This window comes from Trematomus bernacchii, unplaced genomic scaffold (assembly GCF_902827165.1).
Source record: "Trematomus bernacchii unplaced genomic scaffold, fTreBer1.1, whole genome shotgun sequence".
Taxonomy (NCBI): Eukaryota; Metazoa; Chordata; class Actinopteri; order Perciformes; family Nototheniidae; genus Trematomus; species Trematomus bernacchii.
This window is the reverse complement of record NW_022987705.1, coordinates 6769549-6793151: the sequence shown is the minus strand read 5'-3', so window position 1 is coordinate 6793151 and position 23603 is coordinate 6769549. Positions and strand designations below refer to the sequence as shown.

General features: G+C 40.1%; 3 protein-coding genes across 4 annotated transcripts; 1 reads left to right on the top strand and 2 right to left on the bottom strand.

Moving 5' to 3' along the window:
• Positions 1-1036: 1036 nt before the first annotated feature.
• On the bottom strand, positions 1037-5631 carry alg5 (ALG5 dolichyl-phosphate beta-glucosyltransferase). Its single transcript, XM_034140518.1, has 10 exons — positions 5278-5631; positions 4482-4650; positions 4029-4075; positions 3775-3843; positions 3567-3659; positions 3363-3476; positions 3221-3280; positions 2987-3138; positions 1911-1996; positions 1037-1599 (listed from the first exon to the last, which is right to left on the bottom strand). The coding sequence occupies exons 1-10, from the start codon at positions 5338-5340 to the stop codon at positions 1487-1489; spliced, it is 966 nt and encodes a 321-aa protein (XP_033996409.1). The 5' UTR covers positions 5341-5631; the 3' UTR covers positions 1037-1486.
• A 533-nt stretch (positions 5632-6164) lies between these two features.
• exosc8 (exosome component 8) lies at positions 6165-9581 on the top strand. Its single transcript, XM_034140201.1, has 11 exons — positions 6165-6242; positions 6639-6675; positions 6791-6854; positions 6947-7020; positions 7108-7153; positions 7532-7637; positions 7906-7951; positions 8036-8132; positions 8364-8484; positions 8573-8679; positions 9353-9581. The coding sequence occupies exons 1-11, from the start codon at positions 6226-6228 to the stop codon at positions 9469-9471; spliced, it is 834 nt and encodes a 277-aa protein (XP_033996092.1). The 5' UTR covers positions 6165-6225; the 3' UTR covers positions 9472-9581.
• On the bottom strand, positions 9546-23165 carry supt20 (SPT20 homolog, SAGA complex component). Of its 2 annotated transcripts, XM_034140199.1 has the most exons (24): positions 23060-23165; positions 22473-22568; positions 22256-22291; positions 21967-22092; positions 21067-21193; positions 20876-20979; positions 20168-20284; positions 19954-20007; positions 19609-19748; positions 19265-19421; positions 18282-18338; positions 18066-18143; positions 17151-17320; positions 17031-17063; positions 16827-16938; positions 16482-16587; positions 16120-16275; positions 15327-15639; positions 15130-15245; positions 14317-14372; positions 13362-13472; positions 12470-12557; positions 11681-11769; positions 9546-10499 (listed from the first exon to the last, which is right to left on the bottom strand). In XM_034140199.1, the coding sequence occupies exons 2-24, from the start codon at positions 22473-22475 to the stop codon at positions 10353-10355; spliced, it is 2496 nt and encodes an 831-aa protein (XP_033996090.1). In that variant the 5' UTR covers positions 22476-22568; positions 23060-23165; the 3' UTR covers positions 9546-10352. The 2 variants fall into 2 exon arrangements, with proteins under 2 accessions (XP_033996090.1, XP_033996091.1); XM_034140200.1 differs by lacking the exon at positions 11681-11769.
• Between the last annotated feature and the right edge of the window lie 438 nt (positions 23166-23603).

Below are 23603 nucleotides of genomic sequence, written 5' to 3'. Positions count from 1 at the left end.
CAGCCGCACGAGGCCCGACCTCAGGCTCGCTTGCACAAGAGAAAAAGCATTATGAAGAACTTCATTTACTCAGACCGCAAAAACGCCTACTGGGCGCTCTCCAGAGACCCAGACACGTCTGCATGAGTTTTAGTAGACAGGAAAAGGAATTTATTTGGTGATAAATAATGCAATACAGGATTTCCCCACTCTTTTATCTTAAGGACAGGCCAAACTCATGACCATGCCCCCCCTTCTAGCAAATTGTTTTACGACTGATTCCAGGACTTTATCTCACGATTTGAGCTGTTAAATATCATTTAATAATGAATTATATAAACTGGGGGTGAGTCAGATACTGTAGATTTCTCATAATATTTATCAGCTATATTCCTGAGCCCATCTCCCTCTGAAGGATGCGTGATCATTTAGTGACAGTCACACTGTGCACCCTGTGATAAGATAATGCATCTATTTTTCTGTTGTATTTAGATATTACACACACAAGATAACAATAGTACGGGGAGGCTTTGTGTGTGTGACTGTGTAAACAATCAAAGCTGGCTTATACAAGATCAGAGCTCAAGTCAACAAACTCATTTTTTTAACAAACAAGTGACACTGCAATTAACCCCTTGAGATTTACGATTTGGAAAAAGCAGTCACATCATCTCCAGCACAGCTCTTGCTGGTCCAGAACTCTGCAGCAAAGCTCATACTCTCTGCTGACTTCATGTGACATTTGATTAAAGATTTATAGAACAGATTTCTGGCTTCATGGTAATTTTGCTTTTGCTGTTGTTGCTTCTTGATTCTCAAACAGTATCCCACAAGGTTTTATAGAAGCCAAATGAGTACCGTATTAAAATCACTATTTATTATTTTACGTTTTCTTCATTTATAACTTGCACAGTTTGGGTACTTAAACACATTTTATATATTGTTTTCTCTATCGTTAATAATTGTTCTATATGTATGAATCTTTGTATTTTTCCGACTGACTAACTTACTAAATGTTGCAGCTCACGGTTAGTAGGTTACTAATGATTATCAAATCATAAATCAATGACATGTTTTATTTTGGTTCAAGTCATTCAGTCCACACACCCACAATCCCTCCCTTTTGAAAATCGTATATAGTAACATTCATTCTACGTGTGAGAATAATAACACACAGATTACCTGATCCTTCACATTTCACAACTCTCTCTCACTTACAGCTGATTGGCCACAAAATAATCATTAAGTAACAAGGATCAGTCATACAGACGTTCTGTAAGCCGTGGGCAACAGAAAAGTGCATGTAACGGCGGCCATCATAAGCCAAAATCCACATTTTACAAAAGGCAGGAGAACTCACAACTGTGTCAAATGATGTGAAATACTGCTCTTTGTTCTCTGTGGTGAATTACAGTAATAATGCACACAGTTGTTGATCCCACCTCATCCATAGGTTTGATGGCACTCTCATAGGCCATCTCTAAGACACCAGGGCTTTTCTGATTGGCTAGTCAGACTTATGTGACTGCAGCTTCCAGGCTCCGGTGAGGTAACGCAGGCGAATGAAAACCAGATCCCGTCCCATCTGCAGCCAGCTCCAAAACGGGACCAGCTTGGACCCTGGTGGGGAGAACGCAAAGGCACTTCATTCTCAAGTGTACTTTGATATTTTAATGTGCTGACATTTACAATAATATATAACATTGAGCATCAGACACACAGTAACTGTCAGTCAAACAAGCAAAAGAGAACACAACTCAAAGAAAATATAACCACAGACACAAACGTCTATTTACTCTCAAGGGTTAATCCAAAGGAATAACTAAAACATACATACAAATAAGCCAATCACAGATTCACAAGAACATGCAGCAGATATATTTATAGATGGCACAGAGGACACATGTCCACATATTCCATGAAAATCCTACCTTCTATTTCAGTCCAGTTGACAGCCACCTCTGCTATGGGGATTTTAAAACACTGTGCAATATACAGAAGCTCCACATCAAAAGCCCTGAGGGAAGAAAGATAAAGGGGACAACAGAAGATGCATTAAGAATAAGGTTCATACAAAAAGGCTTTGGTGGTTTGTTGAATACGGTGAATCACTTTGTCTAAAGCAAGGTCACATCAGATAGACATGCTATAACTAGGGATGGGCTCATGAAGCTTTAGGGCTTTCTTGTTCTCTGTGCCAGCAAAGAGGGAATTATTTGGGGCTTCAAACACAGCACACACACTATGGTTTCTGGTGGTATTTAACCTTTATAGAAATTGAATGGGCCGCATCACAAGACCAGAGTGATTTTAAGGGTTGTAGTTGCATACGTGGACTTTAAAGGTTTCACATGCTTGCTTAGTATTTGTAAATCTGTAATGGTTGAGATTAGAATCAGAAGTGATTAATTACATGTAGATAGTATTGAACATCTACATCATATTGTACAAAAATTATTAAAGCATCATCTTGTTATTCTACATATAAAATATTTTGGCCGATACAAAACCTGAGCTGATATGTAACATTTCACATGAGCTGCAAAGTGATGTGATGGGAGAGTGCTGTTCCTTATATTAGGTTATTCATTATTACTTGGCATCAAAAAGATACACATTTACAGTATGTACTCATGCTTAAAGCAGACATTGCCATGGTTCTCAATTCATCTGTGCCCACCAAAAAACCTGTAAAACTTTTGAGATTTGAAATTCAGACATCAGTTATGCGGTATTCCTCATTTGATAGATAGACACAATGTATTGGAACAGTTCCCTTTACAAAAGTGAAACAGGTTTGGAGGTTTGGTATCATTTGCCCATCTCTTGTTATAACGTTTAACATCATAATTGCTTAAATGTTGGCAAAAAAAGTGTCTTATTGGTAATACATCTTATAGTTTCCAAGGACAGTGCACAAACAGCTCAACAGGTTGACTATTTTAACACAAAGCACACGACAGCTGTTAACATACTACACTGAGTAGAGAAGTGTACGAGTCCTTACCATCGCTCGATGTGGAGACAGGAGAAGGTCTTGAGTGCAGCCTCACGTGTGAAAAGCTTGAAGCCGCACTGTGTGTCCTTGATCCCTCTCACGCAAAAGAACCACACCAGGAAATGAAAGCCATACATCAGGAATGTGCGAAACATTGATCGCTGTGGCGGAGACAGTGGTTATTTCACAGTTAGATTGTTACAGTCTAAAAGAAACGACTAAAAAAGACAAACAAACAAATACCTGAGCTACTGAGACGTCCTCCAGGTGAGCTCTGGAACCACAGGAAATTGCCATGTTCTCCTAAATGTAAAGACAGGTATTTTATGGAGGGCAACACACTAAAGTGTGCAAGAAAGAACAAGAAAAATAAACAGCACCACACCGGTTTAGGGTCGAGGCCGTTAAGTCCAGCCTCCACTTTCTCAATATCACAAAACTTTGTGGCTCCATCAGCATCTGCCATCAGAATGAATTTCCCTCTGGAGCTCAGAGTTCCCTTAAAGAGAAATAACATGACAAAGACAAATCAAGAAAATGCACATGCTTTGTGCTGCTTTCAGAGGTAATGTAGTTACATTTCTCTCACCATGCGCACAGCTCCTCCTTTCCCCCTGTTGTTCACCAGAGTCAGGACTCGCACTTTATCAGAACCGTACTTCCTGCTGTACCGCAAAGCAACCTGGCAGGACGGCACAACAGATTGAAACAAATCTATATTGGTATCACTTTGAAATGTTGAGCAACAATGTATATCTTGGTAACATATTGACAAAAAAATGGATTAAATGTATCACCTCTGTGGTTTTGTCTTTGCTGCCATCGTCAACCACAATGACCTCATATGTGAAAGAAGATTCTTTTTTCTGCAGTAAGGAAATAACATGAAGGGTTTATTTCACAAAAGGAACTTTTAAAGTTGAATGCTGCCACCTATTGGTCACATCGAGAACATCAGATTCTTGTTATTGTGTCCTTTTTATCCAACTAGAATAAAGTACTGAGATTATTGTTTTTATTTAACAGTGCCTACATGAGGATGAACACATACCTGTCTGTTTTCAAGGTACTCTGTAGCTTCATCCAACATCACAGGCACTGTAATGACACACATTTACAGGGATATTATGCCATTAAAACCGCTCCTACCAGGGTGGTAGTTGAATGCTTTTCTAGTCAGTTGAGGTTACACAATTCATCTTTCAACACAATCTAAACTGTGTCTTTATTGGCTTTAGCTGGAGGAATTTTGAAGCAGCAAAAAAAGTAAAAGGTCTTTAAAAACAGACTTGTAATGTGCCCTATCCTATACATTCTATATGCATTCTGTCACTCTGCAGTGTAATGCAATAACATAGCTATTTCCCACTTAAATGAACATTACTTTTCAGCGACATCAGCAGGTAAGGTCAGTACTATGCTGATGGTCCTGAGAGAAAAGCAGGTGTTACCCTTATATATATACACTCTGCTGTATAACCCCCCACCCCCCTCCATAACTCACTTCGCAGTTCCTCGTTGTAGGCCGGGATCACCACAGAGAGATCCCGGGAATGGGGATCATGCAGGCTGGGAAAAGGCTCCTTCTCTCCTTTTGGGGTGAGGAAGTGTTTCTCCTTCTCATGGCGTGTCAGGTTCACCATCCCGCCAGTGATGTGTGCCAATATGAGTACCTGAAAAGGGAGAAATATGAGAATGGTATTCTTGTTACTATTGCTCTCAGGTACACTTTTTGTGTGTTTTAAACAGGGGTGGATTATTTTTTCAAAGTGAGTAGACAAGAGTTGTGACAATATCTAATATTTTAGAACATTATTGTGTGTAATATACAGTATACACATTAACTGTATGTCAACACTTCCACTAAAGTCTGTAATGTAGCAGAGGCCCAATGACAGACAACAAATTGTTTTTATGTTGTGCTTCAATTGTGTTCCTAACACATTGTTTTGTTACGTGCTAATTATAGTTTGTTTTATATTGCTTTATGTTATTTTCTCGAACTACATTTGAGAATTGTGTAGAAGTGGACTACTTGTGCTGCTTCTTTGGTGTATCTAAGTCAAGAGTGCCTCAAGAACTTCCTTTCAAGGATTATAATAAAAATGCAGAAAGCAAATTAAGTAACATATAATGCAGGGGGGTAGCAGAATACATATTTAGCTCAAAGACTTCCTGCATGACAAACATAAATAATGAAGGAAATTCACATACTTTCAGAGGGTGCAACAGCTTTTGCTTTACATAAAACAAGCTACCAAAGACCCAAAACATATTTTGTCAACAATTTGACTACTTACCACAATAAACACTAGAGCTGCCAAAGCGACCAAGGCTTCAACTATTTCACAGACACAATCCATTTCCCATAAGTTAGCCTGCAGCCTCTGACAGAACACCAGTCAAATTGGCTAGCTAAAAAAAAGCTAGCTTTCCTTCTCCTTGCTTTGCTTCGTGTCTTGCAGGCGGTCCTCTGACTTCTCGGGAGAAACAGGAAAGTACAAGCTTACGAGACCGTTTTGACGGTGAAAGTACAATATAAAAGAGCCCCTATATTTTCATTTCTCTTCTGGTAGTTCTGTAACTCCACTTCCAATCACAACTGAACACAGAGGCGGAAGTGACAGCCATTTCTCGACACATCATCATTTGGAGGCAAGAGAACACTGAGCAACCCTGTGACGCACACACTGCCCCCTGAGGAGAAACAACGTCCTAACATGCAAAAGATAGTCACGGCCAAAATAAAATAAAGTTATATCACTTTGGTATTTTGTATTTATTTGGTCTATTACAGCGTTATTTTTAAAAGACCTTAAATATGCACTTGAAGCCAACATCAGACATTGTTTTATAAATATATACATACAAAGGTCTCCTTTAGGAGCGTTTACAATTATGAGTGAAAAAAACAAAAGCGTATCAAATATATTAATTTCATAGTTAGAAACCTAATGGTAAAATCATTGTATAATTTCAGTAATCAAATAGGATGCCAAGAAAATATATAAATGATGTTTTGTCATACAAAGCTGATGTATTATGTTACTTGACAGTTGTCGGGTGACAATTACATATTTTGAAAAAGGGGTAGGATTAAAAAAGGAAAATTAAATAGCCTGCTTGTTGTAAATTGAATACATTAATTGGGAGTTTATTTACATCGGAATCGCATTTGACCGCAGGCATTCTACCCTTACCGGCTGCCGTAGTGTGTACAGCAAACCCACGTGGTTAATCAAAACATCATGGCGGCTGGTTTCAAGTAAGAAAGATTAGACTGTAGTTATTGCACTTAAAATAACACATTTTGTAGGTTTTATTTTACAACTCTTGTACCGCCAGACCATGTAAAGGATAATAAGCGAACTTTCAGACTTGTTAAAATGTTGAGTACTGGGTGCTAGTTAGCGCTGCAGTCGATACTCTGTGTACGGATGTTTGACTGCTGCATAGTTAGCTGTAATACAACAGAAGCAGTAACCTGTAATACATTTTATATCTCACTGCCTCTTGTAAATGATCTGATCTGATCACCGGATGTATTGTCAAATAACCACATTCTAAATGACAAGCGAATAAGCAGATCTGTCATTACGGATACATCCTTTTATAATAGTAATGTCTACTTAACTTTTCCCTCCTTATTGTACACTTCCAGGATTGCCGAGCCTCTGGAGTACCACAGGAGCTTTCTGGTGATTAAAACACGAACACACATTCAGCACATAGTTGACATAAGCTTGTGACTGGTTTCTATTTATTAGCAATCAGTGTCAGCAGCCATATAACATTTCAATGTTCCCTTTTCAGAAAGAAAACTGTCGACCTGATGGACGGGAGCTGTCTGAATTCAGAACAACAACACTAAACATAGGTGAGACAGTGGTGACTAAATGTACAGTATAATGAAGTATTGCTTTGTTTTTTCCAAGTCTAAGTCAAAATGAATTGTTCTGCTTTATTCAGGGTCCATAAGCACAGCAGATGGCTCAGCTCTGGTGAAAGTTGGAAACACAACAGTGATGTGTGGGATCAAAGTGGTAAATTATCATTAACACACTTTTTTTTATTAATCGGGACCAGGTGACCCAAATGTTCACGGTTTTCTTTTGTTTCTTCATTTGCAGGAGCTGACCAACCCTTTAGTGGAGGCACCTGGTAAAGGTTTCATCGGTGAGTGTGGTATGAATGTGTCAAGTGTTGATTTAAGGCAAGGTGTCAAATAAACAAACAAACATTTTCAACATTACTCTAGTCTAGCCATCAGGCTGCACAACCAAGGACTGTCCTCACTTAAAAACTACTCAGACATTTTTATATATTTGTTATAATTATTCATATCTCTTTATAAGTAAACAGCTTCACTTAATAATATATATTTGTTTAATGATATACTGTTTCTTACATTCTTTAATTTGTCTTTCCTTGTGTGAACTCTTACTTGTCCTATTCTGTGTTTCAATTTTATTCCTGTTGCTGGTCCAACACCTGAATTTCCCACATTGCCAGGATCAATAACAGTTAATCTTATATCTTATCTCATCCATTCAGTGCCCAACGTGGACCTGCCACCGCTGTGTTCATCCAGGTTTCGTCCGGGTCCACCAGGAGAACAGGCGCAGGCTGCCAGCCAGTTCATTGCTGATGTAATTGAAAGGTGCAACAGACTTAAAAACACATTTTAGTTTTCATTCTGGGCGATGATGCGGTTGGTGGGTTTAGTTTAGCAGAAACAGGATAGTTCCTACCTGAAACTGCTCACAACAAGTAACTGGACTATCTCCAACACTCAGGAATCTCATTTTAACAATCTAGATTGATAACTAACGCTACAAAAAAAAGGAACATTTGTATTTTTGATTGACTGTCCTTTTAATTACTTCTACTGCTTTAACTTACCTATGTTTTCTATGTGGGTGTTGCAGTTCTGAGGTGATACAAACAGAAGACCTGTGCATTGAAAGAGGAAAGGTAAATCAATGTATATATACTGGTGCTATTATATTGTGATTGTTGTAAATGTTGTCTCATTGGTTCTGCTCATTCTGGTTGTAGCTCTGCTGGGTGCTCTACTGTGACATGATGTGTGTGGACTACGATGGGAACGTGTTGGACGCTTGTATCATCGCCCTGCTGGCTGCCCTGAAGAACAGTATGTGCTGTAAAAAAATGAACTTACAATTATTCTGTTATATTTCTCTGCATACAAAGTAATTTGAACATGGTCAGTAATCTATGTCTTTCATTAAGTGTTAGTATTTAGTTCATTTCAGTATTAGGCTCATGCATACCCCATTTTTATTGCACCAATTCTTCATGGCCACAGAAATCTATGTTTTGTAAGCTTTCTATAGTTTATTAACTGTTTCCCTGCTCCTCACAGCAAAACTCCCAGAGGTCACCATCAACAAAGACACTGGAGCACCAGAAGTGAATTTAGAAAAGAGAAAGGGCCTGAATATTCACAAACATCCCGTCGGAGCCTCTTTTTGTGTCTTCGATGAGTAAGTGAATCATTTTCAGTGCGTAAAAACAGGATGAAAACCATATTGTGTGTTCGTACCTTTTGTAATCCTGACTCTCACTGTGCAGCTCCATACTAATCGTAGACCCCACAGCTGAGGAGGAGGGTTTGTCGACCTCTCACCTCACTGTGGTGACCGATGAGAAAGGGCGGCTCTGCGTCGTACACAAACCAGGTCAGAAACTCAGTCTGCTATGATTCACTTTCCTGTGCTAGTTCAACTTTCAGTAAATACACTTTCTTGTTTATGAACTTTTACAGTTTTACAGTTGATCCAGTACAGTTTTGGATTTATAATACAATTCAGTAGATTTCTTAGTCAGAAAATCTGAGAAATGAGCCATTACAAAGTATAGCTGATATATTTTATTTTCCTCCTTCAATAATCAGATTTAAAACTATTGGAAAGTTTTATAGACTACATTCCTACTCTTTTAATAGCTGGTTATTGCCATTGGACTAGAGATTCATGTAAAGTATATTTTAAAAGAAACCCTATGAAAACACCTTATAGATTTGTAGGTAACAGCCTGCTAAAATATTATCCATCTTCTAAACAATTTTTTTCACTTGCACCTCAAACAGTGAGGTCTTTGTTATGAATTTTTGATATAAGCCCTGTTTTGTTTCACAGTGCAATAAAAGTGCACTTTACCTCAACTGAAACTCTATAATCAGTGTTGGCTTACATTTGGCTAGCTTTGACTTGTGTGATGAGTTAAGTGAGACATTTCTTCCAATGCTACTTCAATTTGAAGTCCTCTCACTAAAAGAATGAGGACTGCATCCCAGTTACAACTGTACTCTTGTATGTAGATCAGCGCTAACAATCTTTCCCTCTGGCTCAGGTGGGACGCCGCTGTCGGCCGAGAAGCTGCAGGAGTGCATCGGCAGAGCAACCGCGCGACAGAGAGAGATCCAGAAACTCGTTGATAAAGTCATTCACAGTGTAAAGACAGCACAATAAAGAGCCTCAGACAATGCTTTGTATCTAAAAGCTGTATTTTCCACTGTCAATATATATTCTTTTTTTTTTCTTCTTTTTTTTTTTAATAACAATAAAACTGCTGACAAAGACTGCTTAAAAAATTATTTCTCAGTGTCCAGAAATATCTCACACACTCAGTGATGTCTCGTAAGAATACACTCATGGCTCCTGAACTAATTAAAAGGAAATGCCTTTTCAAAATGTGCTGTACAAAAGCAGGTACACCAGCTTGCATGTTCATCTTGATTCCTCGGATGAGCCCTGTGCCTGGATGGCTAACGGAAGAAAGACTTCCAACAGACTGAGAGGTAGAGAGCTGCCCCCAGGCACTACTCCAAGATCAGATTTGCATTTTCACATGTAATGGTAATATGGAGGATTTGGTGTCAATAAGCTCACTGGGATCCGTGCTTAAAGGGCAGTTTCTACCGAGGTCAACCAAGCAGAGTCAGGCAGGCTCATGAGGAATCCTCTGAGAATGTGCATTCATAATCCTTTCAGTCCCGGGGCCCCCATAGAGAAAAGTCTTCCTGAAGGGGCGATGTGTTATTGTGAAAGCCCGCCACCTATGAGAACCATCTTATTCTGTTTCATCTTAAAAAATATCAAAAAGGTTCTTTAAGTGTAGGGCTCCCTGTTCTAAAAACCCCATCCTCTATGGTGGACACAGTTTAGGTTCTCCAAAACCTCTGACAACCATTACAAACATATTTTGTCAGCTAGAAAAAGAGACACAGAAGGGACAAAAATGTCTTATTTTTTGTCTGCAATCTCCACAGTGAGGCAGACAAAGAGCACAGTATGGATCATTCACGTCCTTGTGTAGCTGGGGGAAGTCTTTTTTGTGTGATTTTAGTTCGTCATGACTTCTGGAGGGGCTGTGGCAAGCTCCTCTTCCTCTTACTTCTTGGTTGGTTGGCGGTATGTTGCCGTGGTGCTCCCACCTGAGGGGCCGCTGCTCCCATAGCCATTTGCTGCTGCTGCATTTGGTGCTGCAAGAATTGCAACTACACAGGGCAGGAGGAAAATGAAAAAAGAACATCAGAATAGATTTTAACACGTCTTTATAAGTGGCAATAAGGTATTCATAAGCGTCTGTAGCATGGTTAAGAATCCTTCACTGGAACTAGTATTGGGCAGACTATCACTAAAACCAGAATACATGTATATCTTAGATTACCAGCTAAATGCTTTGTGTAATAGATAAATAAACATGGCATTGGTTAGTGAAGCTGAACTGAAGCCTGGTACGACGTTCAAGAGGATTGTGCGGAGAAACACAGAAGAGATGTTAATGGATTGCAGAGGGAAGGGAGAAGAAGGAAGAGATACAGATTTGGGACAAGTCAGGGGGGGGGGGGGGGTGAGGCAGGATACAGTCAAGCAGCACCAGTGGCAGTCTGGAGACAAATTATTGCCTGTGGTCCCGGCAAAAAACAGACATGAAGCTTAGCAACCGTGCTTTCTGCTCAGAGTAAGTCAGCAACTTCAACTTGGCAAAGACGTAATAATGTTTAAACACTTTACTTCATGCTTACAGTGTAACAGCCTATCATCTTTATAATCTGACACGTCAGCAGCATTATAACAGTGTGTGCCCTATGACAGTATTTCAGATTGTGCCGCTCAACGCTTTGTGAGAACATTCCTCCCAGTTCGACACGCTGTTAGTTGCTGCCATTGGAGGGGCCAGCTCTGGTGTGTGTGTGCTGCTTTATCAAACAACATATTAACCAAACATACAACACAAGATGGAATGAATGATGTGGATCTACAACAGAGAAATAGTGATGAAATCAGACCTGGGGTGATACTGTTTCACCTAAAGCAATGATGACTCTGTTCAGCTATTATTCAAGATTTGTTTACTGTATGAAAATGTAAAAGGATATATAAAGAATAAAATATGTTCTAGTTATGATTACATGCCTGGTTATATATCATGTTTTTAAATGGTCAAGGCCTTAAAATTTAGCTTTTTAAAGGACATGTTTTTGTGTTAAGTGTTTTTCCTAGAAATGAAACCCAGGTCTGATAAAAATAATAATGGATTGGCCTAACTCTCTGAGAGTGTATAGTGTAGCACAACATGCACCTGCCAGGTAAATAAAGGCATGGAGAGTTGGCTGATACACCTGTTCTTATAAACATGTATATGTGTATATAGATGTTAAAGTTACTGTATTACTTGGATCTGTGGCTGGTGCTGGTGCTGAAGCCTTGGAGAGGGCAGCGGGGGCCCAGACCCGTCCAGCCCACAGCCCAACTGGGACAGCACTATGGGGGGGGGGGGGGGGGGGAGTAGGAGGAGGAGGAGGAGGAGGGAGACCACAGAGGGGAAGATGTGGCGGGAAGAGGGAGAGAAGCAGAAGGAGGAATGGAGTAGGAATGAAGTTTGAAGAATGCACATAAAGGCAAATAGGGAGGAAGGGTTCGTAGGGTCACGCACACACAAGGAAAGAGAAGAAATTAAAATAAGAAAATAAAAAAAGAGAGCAGTGAGCCCAGCAACACAAGTAAATGTCCGTGTGCAGGACGTTTACAAGTAGATTATGGGAAAATAGCATGAAAAGGTTGAGTTGAAAAGTGTGAGTGAGCAGGGGAGTTGGAGAAGGAGGACAGGAAGACGGTGCAGGAGGGAAAGGAATAAAGGTGGGGACAAAAAAAAGAGAAAAATAAAATGTAGCAGAGAAGAAGGGGAGGTTGAGTCTCTCCTGTCAGGTGTTACATGCTCCACTGAGAGGAACTATGACTAACTTCAGTAACATTATCATGTTAAGTTAAGACTAGGAGTCCTTATGTATAGTATTTACAATGTTGAATACATTAGTGAATCTTATGTTAGTAGTACTAGTTAGTGGCATGGTGTGAATTTGTTTTGAAACAGGTTAATGGAATGATCAAAGATAAATGTTTTAGCGGAATGTTTAGTGTGATTTAATGCATATCTGTGTGTATGTGTGTATTTGGGTCATACCTGCTGCTTGTGGAGACATGAAGCCTCCGACTCCCAGGTTGATGACCGCTGTCTGCTGGTTTCCTAAAGTTAGATCTAACTGGTCACCCTGCAGAAACAGAACGGTAGAATCAAAAAGTAAAAGACAATGAGACTCTAAGTTTAAAATAAAAAAAATATATAGGGATTTTAGTAGTAGTTACTGGTTATGAGGTGTTTTGGCAGTGGTTACTGCTGGCTTGTGTACCATAACTTATTGCAGATATTTATAAACAAAGAGCGTCTCAACAGCTTCCATGAGGTATTCCACAGATTTCTATTATGTCTTAAGTCTGGGCTTTGGCTGGGTCATCCGAGCAATTTAAAATGTTTGTTCTGAAGTCATATTTGTCAGTTCTATACTTTCTATAGTCATTGTTGTGTTCACCATACCTTAGCGCCCCACCCTTTATAAATAGTAGCTTCTGGCTTAACTCTGTGAAATAAATTACTCAACTTTAAAAATAAATAAATCCTAACAGTCTCTGGATACCTCGTTTCGGATACTATAAATCTTGACAAACAAAACAACTGAAAATGTTTCCATTCCAAATTGAATCTAACACAGTGTGTGATATTCCCTTGTTACATTACATTACATTACATTATCACTTGTTAGACGCTTTTATCCAAAGCGACTTACATACTCTATACTGTGAGCAATCCCCACAGGAGCAAGTTGGGGTGAAGTGTCTTGCCCAGACACAACGACATGCTGACTGCAGTGGGGTTTGAACCTGTGACCCCTTGATCCGAACACCAACGCACTAACGCACTAACCCACTGCGCCACACGCCTCCCATTACCCCTCCCTACCCCTTATTAAGCTTCCTCTCACTGTGTGTGAATATGATTGCATGTGTGTGTGTCTCACCGTCTCCCCCTGCTGCTGAGGGCTGGAGGTGGCCGACTGGCTCTGCTGTGGGGAGAACTGAGACAGCTGCTGCTGCTGCAGAGAGTTAAAGATGAGAGGACCAGTGGGGATCTGCAGATTTGAAACGCAAACACCAACAAACAAAAAGTGTGGGAGTAACAGAGAGGGAGAGGAGGATGCAGAGGGAAAGGAATGATGCATACAAAAGGAGAAAAAGGAACAAGAGCAGAGGGAAACGGGAGAATTAACAAAGCAATCAAACAACACGGGGTACTGAACCATTACAACTATCAGAATTAGAAGGAATTGATAAAGGTTGTGCACTACATGGTAATGCAGTGAGGTGCAGGAATAACAATTGAGGAAATTGAGCTGTGATTGTGATTGTGATGTTGACACACACACACACACACACACACACACACACACACACACACACCACACACACACACACACAACACACACACACACACACACACACGACACACACACACACACACACACAAACACACACACACACACACAAACACACACACACACACACACACAAGCACACACACACACACAACACACCACACACCACACAACACAGCACACACACAACACACACACACACACACACACACACACACACAGCACACACACACACACACACACACACACACACCACACACACACACACACACACACACACACACACACACACACACACACACACACACACACACACACACACACACACACACACACACACACACACACACACACACACACACACACACACACACACACACACACACACACACACACACACACACACACACACACACACACACACACACACACACCAGTAGTTGTGATAACAGAGGTGCCGGATCAGGACGGTCTCTACGTCAAATAAATACCCAGTGCATGCTGCCAACAGTGAAACAGACTAACTGGTACAGAGTCATACCTGCAGGAGGTTCAGCGGTCTCAACCCAGCACTGCTGTTCAGGCCAAAAGGACTCCCTGGAACACAGATCAGAGTTACATTCACCATACAGAAAAGTACAGACAAACATTACTGTCATTACTATATATACTCATCTCTGATCTTGTCCAATCAAACTATAATTAATTAATTATAATATTTCTGTCTTGGTGAGAAAAGGTGGATCTTAGATTTGCCTCTCCCGGAAGTTTGTTTTAAAAGGGGCCGGGTCATTCGTTACCTTAGTGTTTAGGTCTTAATCATGGGTTTCATACTATTTCTTATCCCTTGCGTTCATTTTTTTAATCCATTTTTATTTATATAAAACATTTTATTGATGAGATTTGTTGTGTTGCAAAATGTAATTTGTGGTTGTTAATATTTGTGGTACATGGTTGTATGAAATGTGCTTTATAATTAGAGTTGAATTGAATAGAGCTTTCTGATACACTGCACGTTATACAGGTATTAAAGAATAAAGACTACCTAAGGCATGAAATCACTTGTTTAAAAGTGTGTTCAAAATGTCCTTGAGCATAACAGTAAATCCTAATTGAGTCTCTGTCAGCTGCAAACCACTGATTGTGCTGTAGGATCCTGTTTGGTAGATTAGGTCTTATGTTCCCCCCTCTTCAGTGACATCAGGGTCACCCACCCCTGGAGCTGGGATTCCCTGTTACTCTTAAGGACGTGTTTGTTGGTACCCTGAAGCATTAGATTTTTGCTGGGGATACGGAGACTGCCTATAAATGACTATAGTAATACTTAAGGAGACATTGCTTTGAAATCTCTCACCAGTCTGAGCTGCGGACTGCATGGTGGGCATCAGGCCTGCAGGGGGCAGGATTCCACTCAGGTTCAGGCCTGCACCCAGCAAGGGGCTGGAGCCACTCATCAGGGTCTGAGGACTGCTACACACACACAGAGGAAAATCGTCATAAACAGCCACAGCGACTAGCAGGTCAAAAATCACAGACTATATATTTTCTTACCAGACAGAGCTGACCACGTTGATGAAGTTGAGCCCTGCCGGGTTGGCCATGACCTGCGGAGAGGTGCTTCCCGTGGTGATGGACGTTCCCATGGCGGGCAGGGGAATGGTCATGACGGGCAGCTGCTGGCTTAGAGCCAGTTGCTGCTGGGCGAAGGGCGTGAGGAGCGTGGGCTGCAACTGGCTCTGAAGCATGGGGGGGTCCGAAGGGGTAGGGGTCAACGAGAGAGGAGCGCAGAGGGAGTCGGCGGGGTGCGGTGTGGAGCACGGCGTGTTTGTAGGAGTGGGGGTGGATGGCTTGGGGGTCCCTGATCCTAGAAGTAGGGAAAGTGGGTGAAAACAATAATGAAGACCAATGAGGATGCTTTTCAGCAGGTAATACCGATAATGTTTTATAAGCAAAAGTACAAATGTATTTTCTAAGCATATCTACAATAGGTACATGGATTATTAGAGTATTTTCCTGAATAACAGCTTAAGAATTAAAATGGAGGCTCCCATATCAAAACGTCCCCTTTTTTTTGGGCAATTTCCACAGCAGCTGGTTTTAATCAGAACACACACTTGAGCTTGTACTGATGCAATATTCCGTGAGCTAGTCAACTATCAAATAAATCCTTGTGGTTTAATAATTCTCCATATTTCCTAAGACCTGGAACCTTTGTCAAACAATAATTCCAGATTCGGAAAACTGAAAAAGAGCTGAAGTAAGATATTCCAGTACGAGTCATTAGCACAACAGTGATTGATGAACGCACGCAGCCAAACAGTAAGAGGGACTCGGCTGGACTCACTCTGTGTGGAGCCCATGGGGGAGAGGGCGGCCGGCGACAGCAGGCCCACCTGGCCCAGCTCCATGGAGTGCTTCCTGTTCAGAGACTGGCTTTTGGCTGGAGGGGGCGTAGGACACTTGAGTAGACCACTGGTGGTTTGTGAACTATATGGATTACCTGGTGGAAAAAAGAGACACATCCGTTTCATAATCCCAAACAAGGAGTATTAAGTAGACCTAAATCTACACACATCCATTTCACATACAATAACTTTATAGTCTTGTCTAAGTCAGTATCTTAGCTTTTTGTTCTCCACGACCAACTGAAGAAAAACCATTACACAATATATGATACGTATGTTCGTATAGAAAAAGCATATGTACCTGAGGAGCTGTTGCCTGATCCTGAAGGCAGTTTGATGGGAGGGGGTCGGTGCTTCACCCCCTTCCCCAAAACAGACGCCTGGATCAGTGAAGAAATACCATCACCCTGCAGATGACATTAAAATGATAAGCCACTGTGCATCACAGCAAGTGCAACACAGTAAGTATTTGCTTTACCAGTGCTTATTGCAAAAATAACAACAGCACAGTCGAGCCTTAAAGAGTGCTCACCAGCCTTGATATATTTAAAAGAGTAATTCAATAATAAAGGATAACACTTTTTTTGTTTCTTCTCCATCTCCAAACTCTATTGAAAAGGAAAAGTAAATTCCACAAAGTACTCACCTCATCCTTGTTGGGGGAGGGCGGCCCCTGTGCCACCGTGCCTGAGTTATGGGACATCTTGACCTGACACTTTAAATCTTTCTCATACACTCCTTTGTACTGATTGAGAAACCTATGAAACAGACATAACGTAAAATAAATACCATGCTCTCTGACAATATATCCCTGAATCAGATCTCATCAGAAGCAATCATGCCGACTCACCGGTCTGCATCTATCTTGGAGCCTATCAAGAACCTATGAATGAGACAAAGGGGAGTGACTTCAGAGTGGCATTTAAAAGGAGTCATGGAAACTGAATTTGTCTCAAGAGACTGTCCTTACGGGGGATGTATGAGCTTTAGGTCTGTGCTGTCCTCCTCTGCTTTTGGTTCTTTAGCACAGTAGATCTTCCCATACACCAGTGGGTCTCCCATCGACTGGTAGATAGACACCTTGGTCCTCTGGGCTTGCCCTCCCACCTCACACTCAAACGTGTAGTCATCAATAACTTCCTGTGTAAAGAAAGCGGACACAGACAACGGAATGAAAGGGTTGTATAAGTCATAGAAATGTTAAAGATCCCATGACGTAAAGTCTAAACAGAGTGATTCATTAACTTGTTGGAAAAGTTGATTATTGGAATATTCCTGACTTTTTGAATTGAACATGTATGACTGTATTTTAAGACAAAAAGCACAGAATGAAGAAAAAGGGAGAAGCAGGAATAGATGAACTACTGTTTAATGTTTAGTTAAAAACATTTGTGATTATTTTAGCAACTGGAGGTGCCATGTATCCTTGCCTGGTCCTCACACCATCTGGTTTAAGGCCATCATTATGAAATATGTGAATAAGAGTCCAGCACAATTTATGGACAAAAACAATGCCTCTGACAATAAAACTGCAGTCCAGTATAGTCTCTGCCCTACCCCCTGGAGTAGCAGAAGCATGCGTGTCATTAAGATATTTTCAAAATGCAGTTACTAAAGTTTTGTGTTTATTTTATAGTTAATTAAAAGGAAATCTGTTTCAAGTCATTAACCCACTAGGGAGCTATCTTTTCACACTTTCCTAATTTATTACACCAAACAAAAGCATTTTTGAGTACAGATCTAAGTGGCTGCAATGTGAGCCTTGGCATCCATCCACCTATAAAGCATTACACAATGACACATAACTACTCCCTGCTTATTACTAACGGCACACAGCCAGCATTGATCTGTGTCCTCGGCGTATTAATGCTGCTGTCACACTTACCTCAGCAGGCCAGATCACAGTATTGGGCTGAGAGTCCTCCAACTGCAGAGATCTCTCCACCACAGCGTACTTTTCCACCTAGAGCAACACACCAACAAATCCATCTGGTTTGTTATTCCCCACATTACAACTGCCAGAATATGAGTTGAGTGGGTTTAAAGTGGTGTTGGCCTAAGTGTGTAATTGACAGTGTTATAGGACCATTGAGCTACTTACATCAATTTCCTTCGGCACAGTTAGTTGGCAGTTGCTCTGCTTCCACATGTCAACGCACTGCAAAAGATGACAGGTGAGAAAAAGGGTATGAGCAAAAAGCACTATGACAGCAGGCACTTGGTTATTATTGAGTAGGTCATCAGATTTTCCCAACAGTTGTGAAAAAATAAACAGAGAAGAAACACCACATTCAGCTATTACTTTTAAGTCTCCCTTAGGAAATTGAGAATACATTTTAACCATGGCTGAACACAATTGTGGGAGACAACCTTTCCTCAAGTTGCATTTCAATGTGCTTAGGGTCAAGATAGACAGACAGGTAAACACTTTTTATCATGTCGGTGAATATCTACCAAATACAGAGGTGGAGAAGTACTCAGATCTTGTACTTGAGTAAAAGTAGAAGTACCAGAGTGTAGGAATACTCTGTTACAATTAAAAGTCCTGAATTCTAAATGTTACTCAAGTAAAAGTACAAAAGTATTGGCTTCAAAATATACTTAAAGTACCAAAAGTAAAAGTAGTCATTCTTTCAGATTGGTCCATTTCAGAATAATATATAAGATATGTTTTGATTATAATTATTGATGCATTAAAGTGTTATCAAAGTGGTAAAGGTGCAGCTAGTTTTAATGACTTTGTATACTGCAAGGTAGCTTGTGAATTTACTCCAGGTGTAATAAAGTCTGATTTAAGTGTTGATTATATTTCACATCATTCATCCAGATCTGTAAAGTAACTTAAGGTATTAAATAAATGTAGTGGAGTAAAAGTACACCGCTTACCTTTGAATTGTAGTACAAAGTAGCATAAAATGGAAATACTCAACTAAAGTATCTAAAATTGTACTTAAGTACAGTACTTGAGTGAATGTACTTCCCACCTCTGACCAAATAGTAAACAGTCCCAGTCAGCTTTATCGTATGCGCATATGTATAAAGTGTATACATGCTTGTCAAATAGCGGATGTTTTGATGACTTACATTTCCGATCTTTGAGATCTTCAGGTCTATTACAGGAGCAGGTTTCCTCTCCTTCCTCCTCTGCAGGTAGTCGAAGAGTCGTAGCTGTGGTGGCATGGGCAGATGGGAGAGCTCCTGCTGCCTGTTCAGAGCAGCTCTAGAGTGCCTCTTGAAACACCTAAAATGCAAACAAGAAGAAGTGAGTGTCTTAAACTAAACCGGGTGTTTGCTTCATTCACTGTTTGATTCATTTCACAATCACAGAGTATTCCTTTTGATGTGTTCGATTCATAAAAAACATAAATGAGCTTCTTTTTCCTGGAAATCAAGGCGAGTTTGAGAGAGTGGGTAAGTGGGTTCTATACCGTTTCATGGAGCGAGTGTTCATTTTCTGTTTGTGGTGGAGCAGGCGGTTGGCTGTGCAGGTGACAGAAATAGAGGGGTCCAGGCACAGAGGCTCAGCTGTGGCCAAAATCAACTGACTCTCCAGCTGTAGTTTGTCATCCTATGGCAGAGAGAAACCAGACGCTACAGTAAACACTCAATCAATGTGCCGATGCTTAAGGGGCTCAAGACACACAAGGGGAAAATTGGCTTGTGTTATGGTCAAGTACATTCTTTATAAGCTGTGAAAATGGCTAAATCTAAACAGAGAGGTGTGGGACAGGATTTCTTATTTTGTTTCTGACAAAATAAACATGACTCTTTACCTGTGTCCATTTGTGGTGGTCACTGGTCATGGCGTGGACATCACAGATAAGAGTCTGCAGGCAAAAAGACAAATAAGTTAGTTAGCTAGCTTCTTAGCTTAGTTATTACTTTTTTCACTTATTCCATGTAATAAACAAATCATATTAGAGAATTTGTTTTACAGTTTGTTATGGCCTTTGTACGTAAGGATTTTGATTTATTTTGTTGCTTTACCTGCATGGTTGGCCGCAGAAGGATGTGTCTGCTCTGATAGGTGGGCATCTTGGTATTACCAGACTGCCTGTAGTCTCTCACCTCGACTATCACACAGCCACAGTGGAAGATGTTCACCTGAGACAAATTGCACATGGCGGATGTCAAACAATGATACCAAAATTAGCTAATTGAAACCCTAAGAAATGGTGTTGGCGTGAAAATGGCTGACCAGTGATGAAGTAGGTAAACATGTTTTTCTCAACAGTAAAGCACAAATCTGGTCTCTGCATTCAAGACATAATTGTTAAATCGTCTAAAGCATTTAAATATGCTTTGCAATACCAGCTCTGTTGTTACTAGGGCTGCGTCCAACAGTTATTATCACTATCAATTAATTTGTCAATTATTTTCTGGATTAAACAATTAATGATATGGTCTATAAAATGTCAGAAAATTCAAAAAAAGTGTTCGTCCTGATTTGACTAAATCCAAGTTGATGTGTTCTTTAGTCAGTCCAAAATGTAAAGCATTCAGTTCAATATGATTTAAAAACAGACAAAAAGGAAAAGGGTAAATAAAAAAAATAAAATGTATTGACTTTTTTCTAAAGTAGTAAAGTAAAGTTTTGAACATATTTGAACATACTGTACATTTACTTCTGATACACTTTTTAAATTATATAAGGTACAAAATGATTTTTCAATATAAAAGTGTCAATGTTCACACCTGTGATTTCTCCAACAGATCCACCAGAATGGGAGGCAACTCCTCCGCATCTAGGTACTCTAGGAGTTCTCCTTCTTCATATGGCAGTCGGATGGTTTCAGAATCTAGAAAAGAAAAGAATCATGAATGTTACAAACAAAACAATTGTGGTGTGCAGATCAGAAAAAAAGCATTTAATGGCCTTCTCTTACCAGAGCCATTTTTGCCCCTGAGCATTAAAGAATAGCCTTCATTCCCAGGGTACAAGTTGACCACCAGACATGATACTGACTCCTGAGACACCAGCTTCTCCAGTAGATTCACATTTCTTCTTAAATTCTTGAGAGAAACAAAAATGACCACACATAAGAGACAAATCCTCAATATTGGCAACAGAAAGCTCACATGGTTATAACCAAGCCAAACCTATATGAGAAAGGTATGTTTAGCATTGCTTAGCACCCATTTTAACCTTGATTTAAATTGAATTAAATAAACATGACATGTATTTTATTGTCGCATTACACGTTACTTAGTTCATCTAAAGCGACTTACATACACTTTAATACATGCCTATGGGACAATGTTATGGTTATGTTTCTTGCCCATAGACACTTTGACAGGTTGACTGCAGGGGTGGGGATTTACCTTTGACCTTCCAATTGGAAAACACCCACTTATAGCCTGGCCACCAGCCCCCATTATTTGGACTATTTGGAAAATGTTGGCATTTATATTAAACGGCTATTTAATCAATCAATCTGAAAGCAATCAGACCTGGAACCTTTAGTAATAAACCTATTGTTATTATAAGCAGTAAACAAAACAGGAGCCAACTTTGACACTCTTTTCTGAGATTATTAGTCAAAATAGGACACACTGTTAAAAAAAAAATCTGTCTTTTTGTGTGCTCACGTTGATACACTTGAAATATTTTTGTTAAAATACACAAATAACCTGTGCAGACATATTTGAAAACCATTCGTAACACATTTTAATATCTGGAAAACCACATTTCCTCCCACTAATTTCCTACAGATTAGAAGGAACAATGTTTTAATGCATACCTATAATTACATAGTCATAACTGAGTCACATTGCATAATACACACCTTTAACTCTGGCTCTTTCTCACATTCCTCTATGTACAGCTCATAGAGCTTCTGATACAAACTCTTCCTCCCGCCGGATGAATTTCTTCTTCTGGCTGGTCGTTGTCGAGCACTTTCAACGATGTACTGAATAACAGATCATACACTGTATTAACGGATGATGAGACGCATGGTGGCAGACTAACACTAACAATGCATGTAATGAATACACACGCCATACATGTGAGTACATACCGCTCATTTTTTTTCTCTACAAATATACAAACAAATATAAATATATTTTTTTTACCTCAGCTCGATCCAATGCATATTCCAAAACTTGTTGCTTTGGGTAATAAGAGTAAAATAAAACAGATCAGTCAAATGGAAACTCCCAATTTGGTACAGAATATAACACACAGTGCAAGTCCTGGAGAATAATGCTTAACCTTGTAAAAAAAAAAAACACTTGAGTGGATGTCAACTGAATGTATAGAAATGAAGAGCCTGAAATAGATGAAACTTACCATTGTGGTCCACCGCCAGCTGCAAGGCGAGTGACGGTAGACGATGCTGTCCTTTCTGCCCCACACTGTCACCTTCCTAAAGTGACCATTCACACCCTGCACAGCAACACAGAAGACGTGATGCACGCAGCACGTTAGAAAATAGATACACATAAGCACATAAACACTCATTTTGACTGGCAGGTTATAAGAACAGTACCGATGCCAAAGCCTGGCATCAGTCAATCAGATGCCACACACAAACAGCGAAGAAGACTTGACGAGCGAAACTGTTTCATCATAGTTCTTTCATCCTTTGCGTATACTTTAACATGATCCAGCAAAGTAAACACATGCACAATATGTCTCAGAGTTTGTAAAACTGTGTCGCTCAGGTTAGTGAACTTTGATGACTGGCAGCCCAGAGAGTGGCTGGGTAGCAACAAGCTCGTTGATGCCTGACCGTTGAGGCTAACATGGCTAACGTTAGCATGCTAGCCCGTTCCTAGTGGGAAAGCTGTAAGTTACCAGCTACGCTACTGATGTTACATCATCTGAGACACAAAGTGATAAAGCGACGTCTATCTAATCAAGCAGGATGGACTTGCCTTTTAGATTGCATAGCGATCGACGGTAGCTCCAATGCAAGAAAACGAAATGAAATTGAAATATCAGTGTCTTCATTGAAAAAAAGTCGGAGCAGCAGCCATTTTCTTCCAGTGTGACAACAACAGCTAAACTTCCGGTTTGGGAGGCGGCCCGCTTCACAACTGATGCTTGATCTGATAAAGTGAGACACACTGTGTGTACAAAAGCATATTATTTGATATTACTGACTGCAACTGCTTGTTGATCCCTCAGAATTCAAACAGTGACCTTTTATGAAAAACTTAAATAAAATGACATAGGCTACTTTTACACAGAAGCTTTAAATGTAGGTTACTATTGGCCATACAGCTGGTGCTAAACCGTTTTTTTGAATTTTCACGACTAAAGCACACTATCAGCTGTCCTGATTCATGGCACTTTTTGCAAACCTGTATTTTTGATAATTCTACCTATGTCTTGCATCAGATAATACATAGATCTTATGTGAAATAAGGTTTATTAAAATGACAAAAGATTGTCTGAAATGTTTAATATAATGTGATG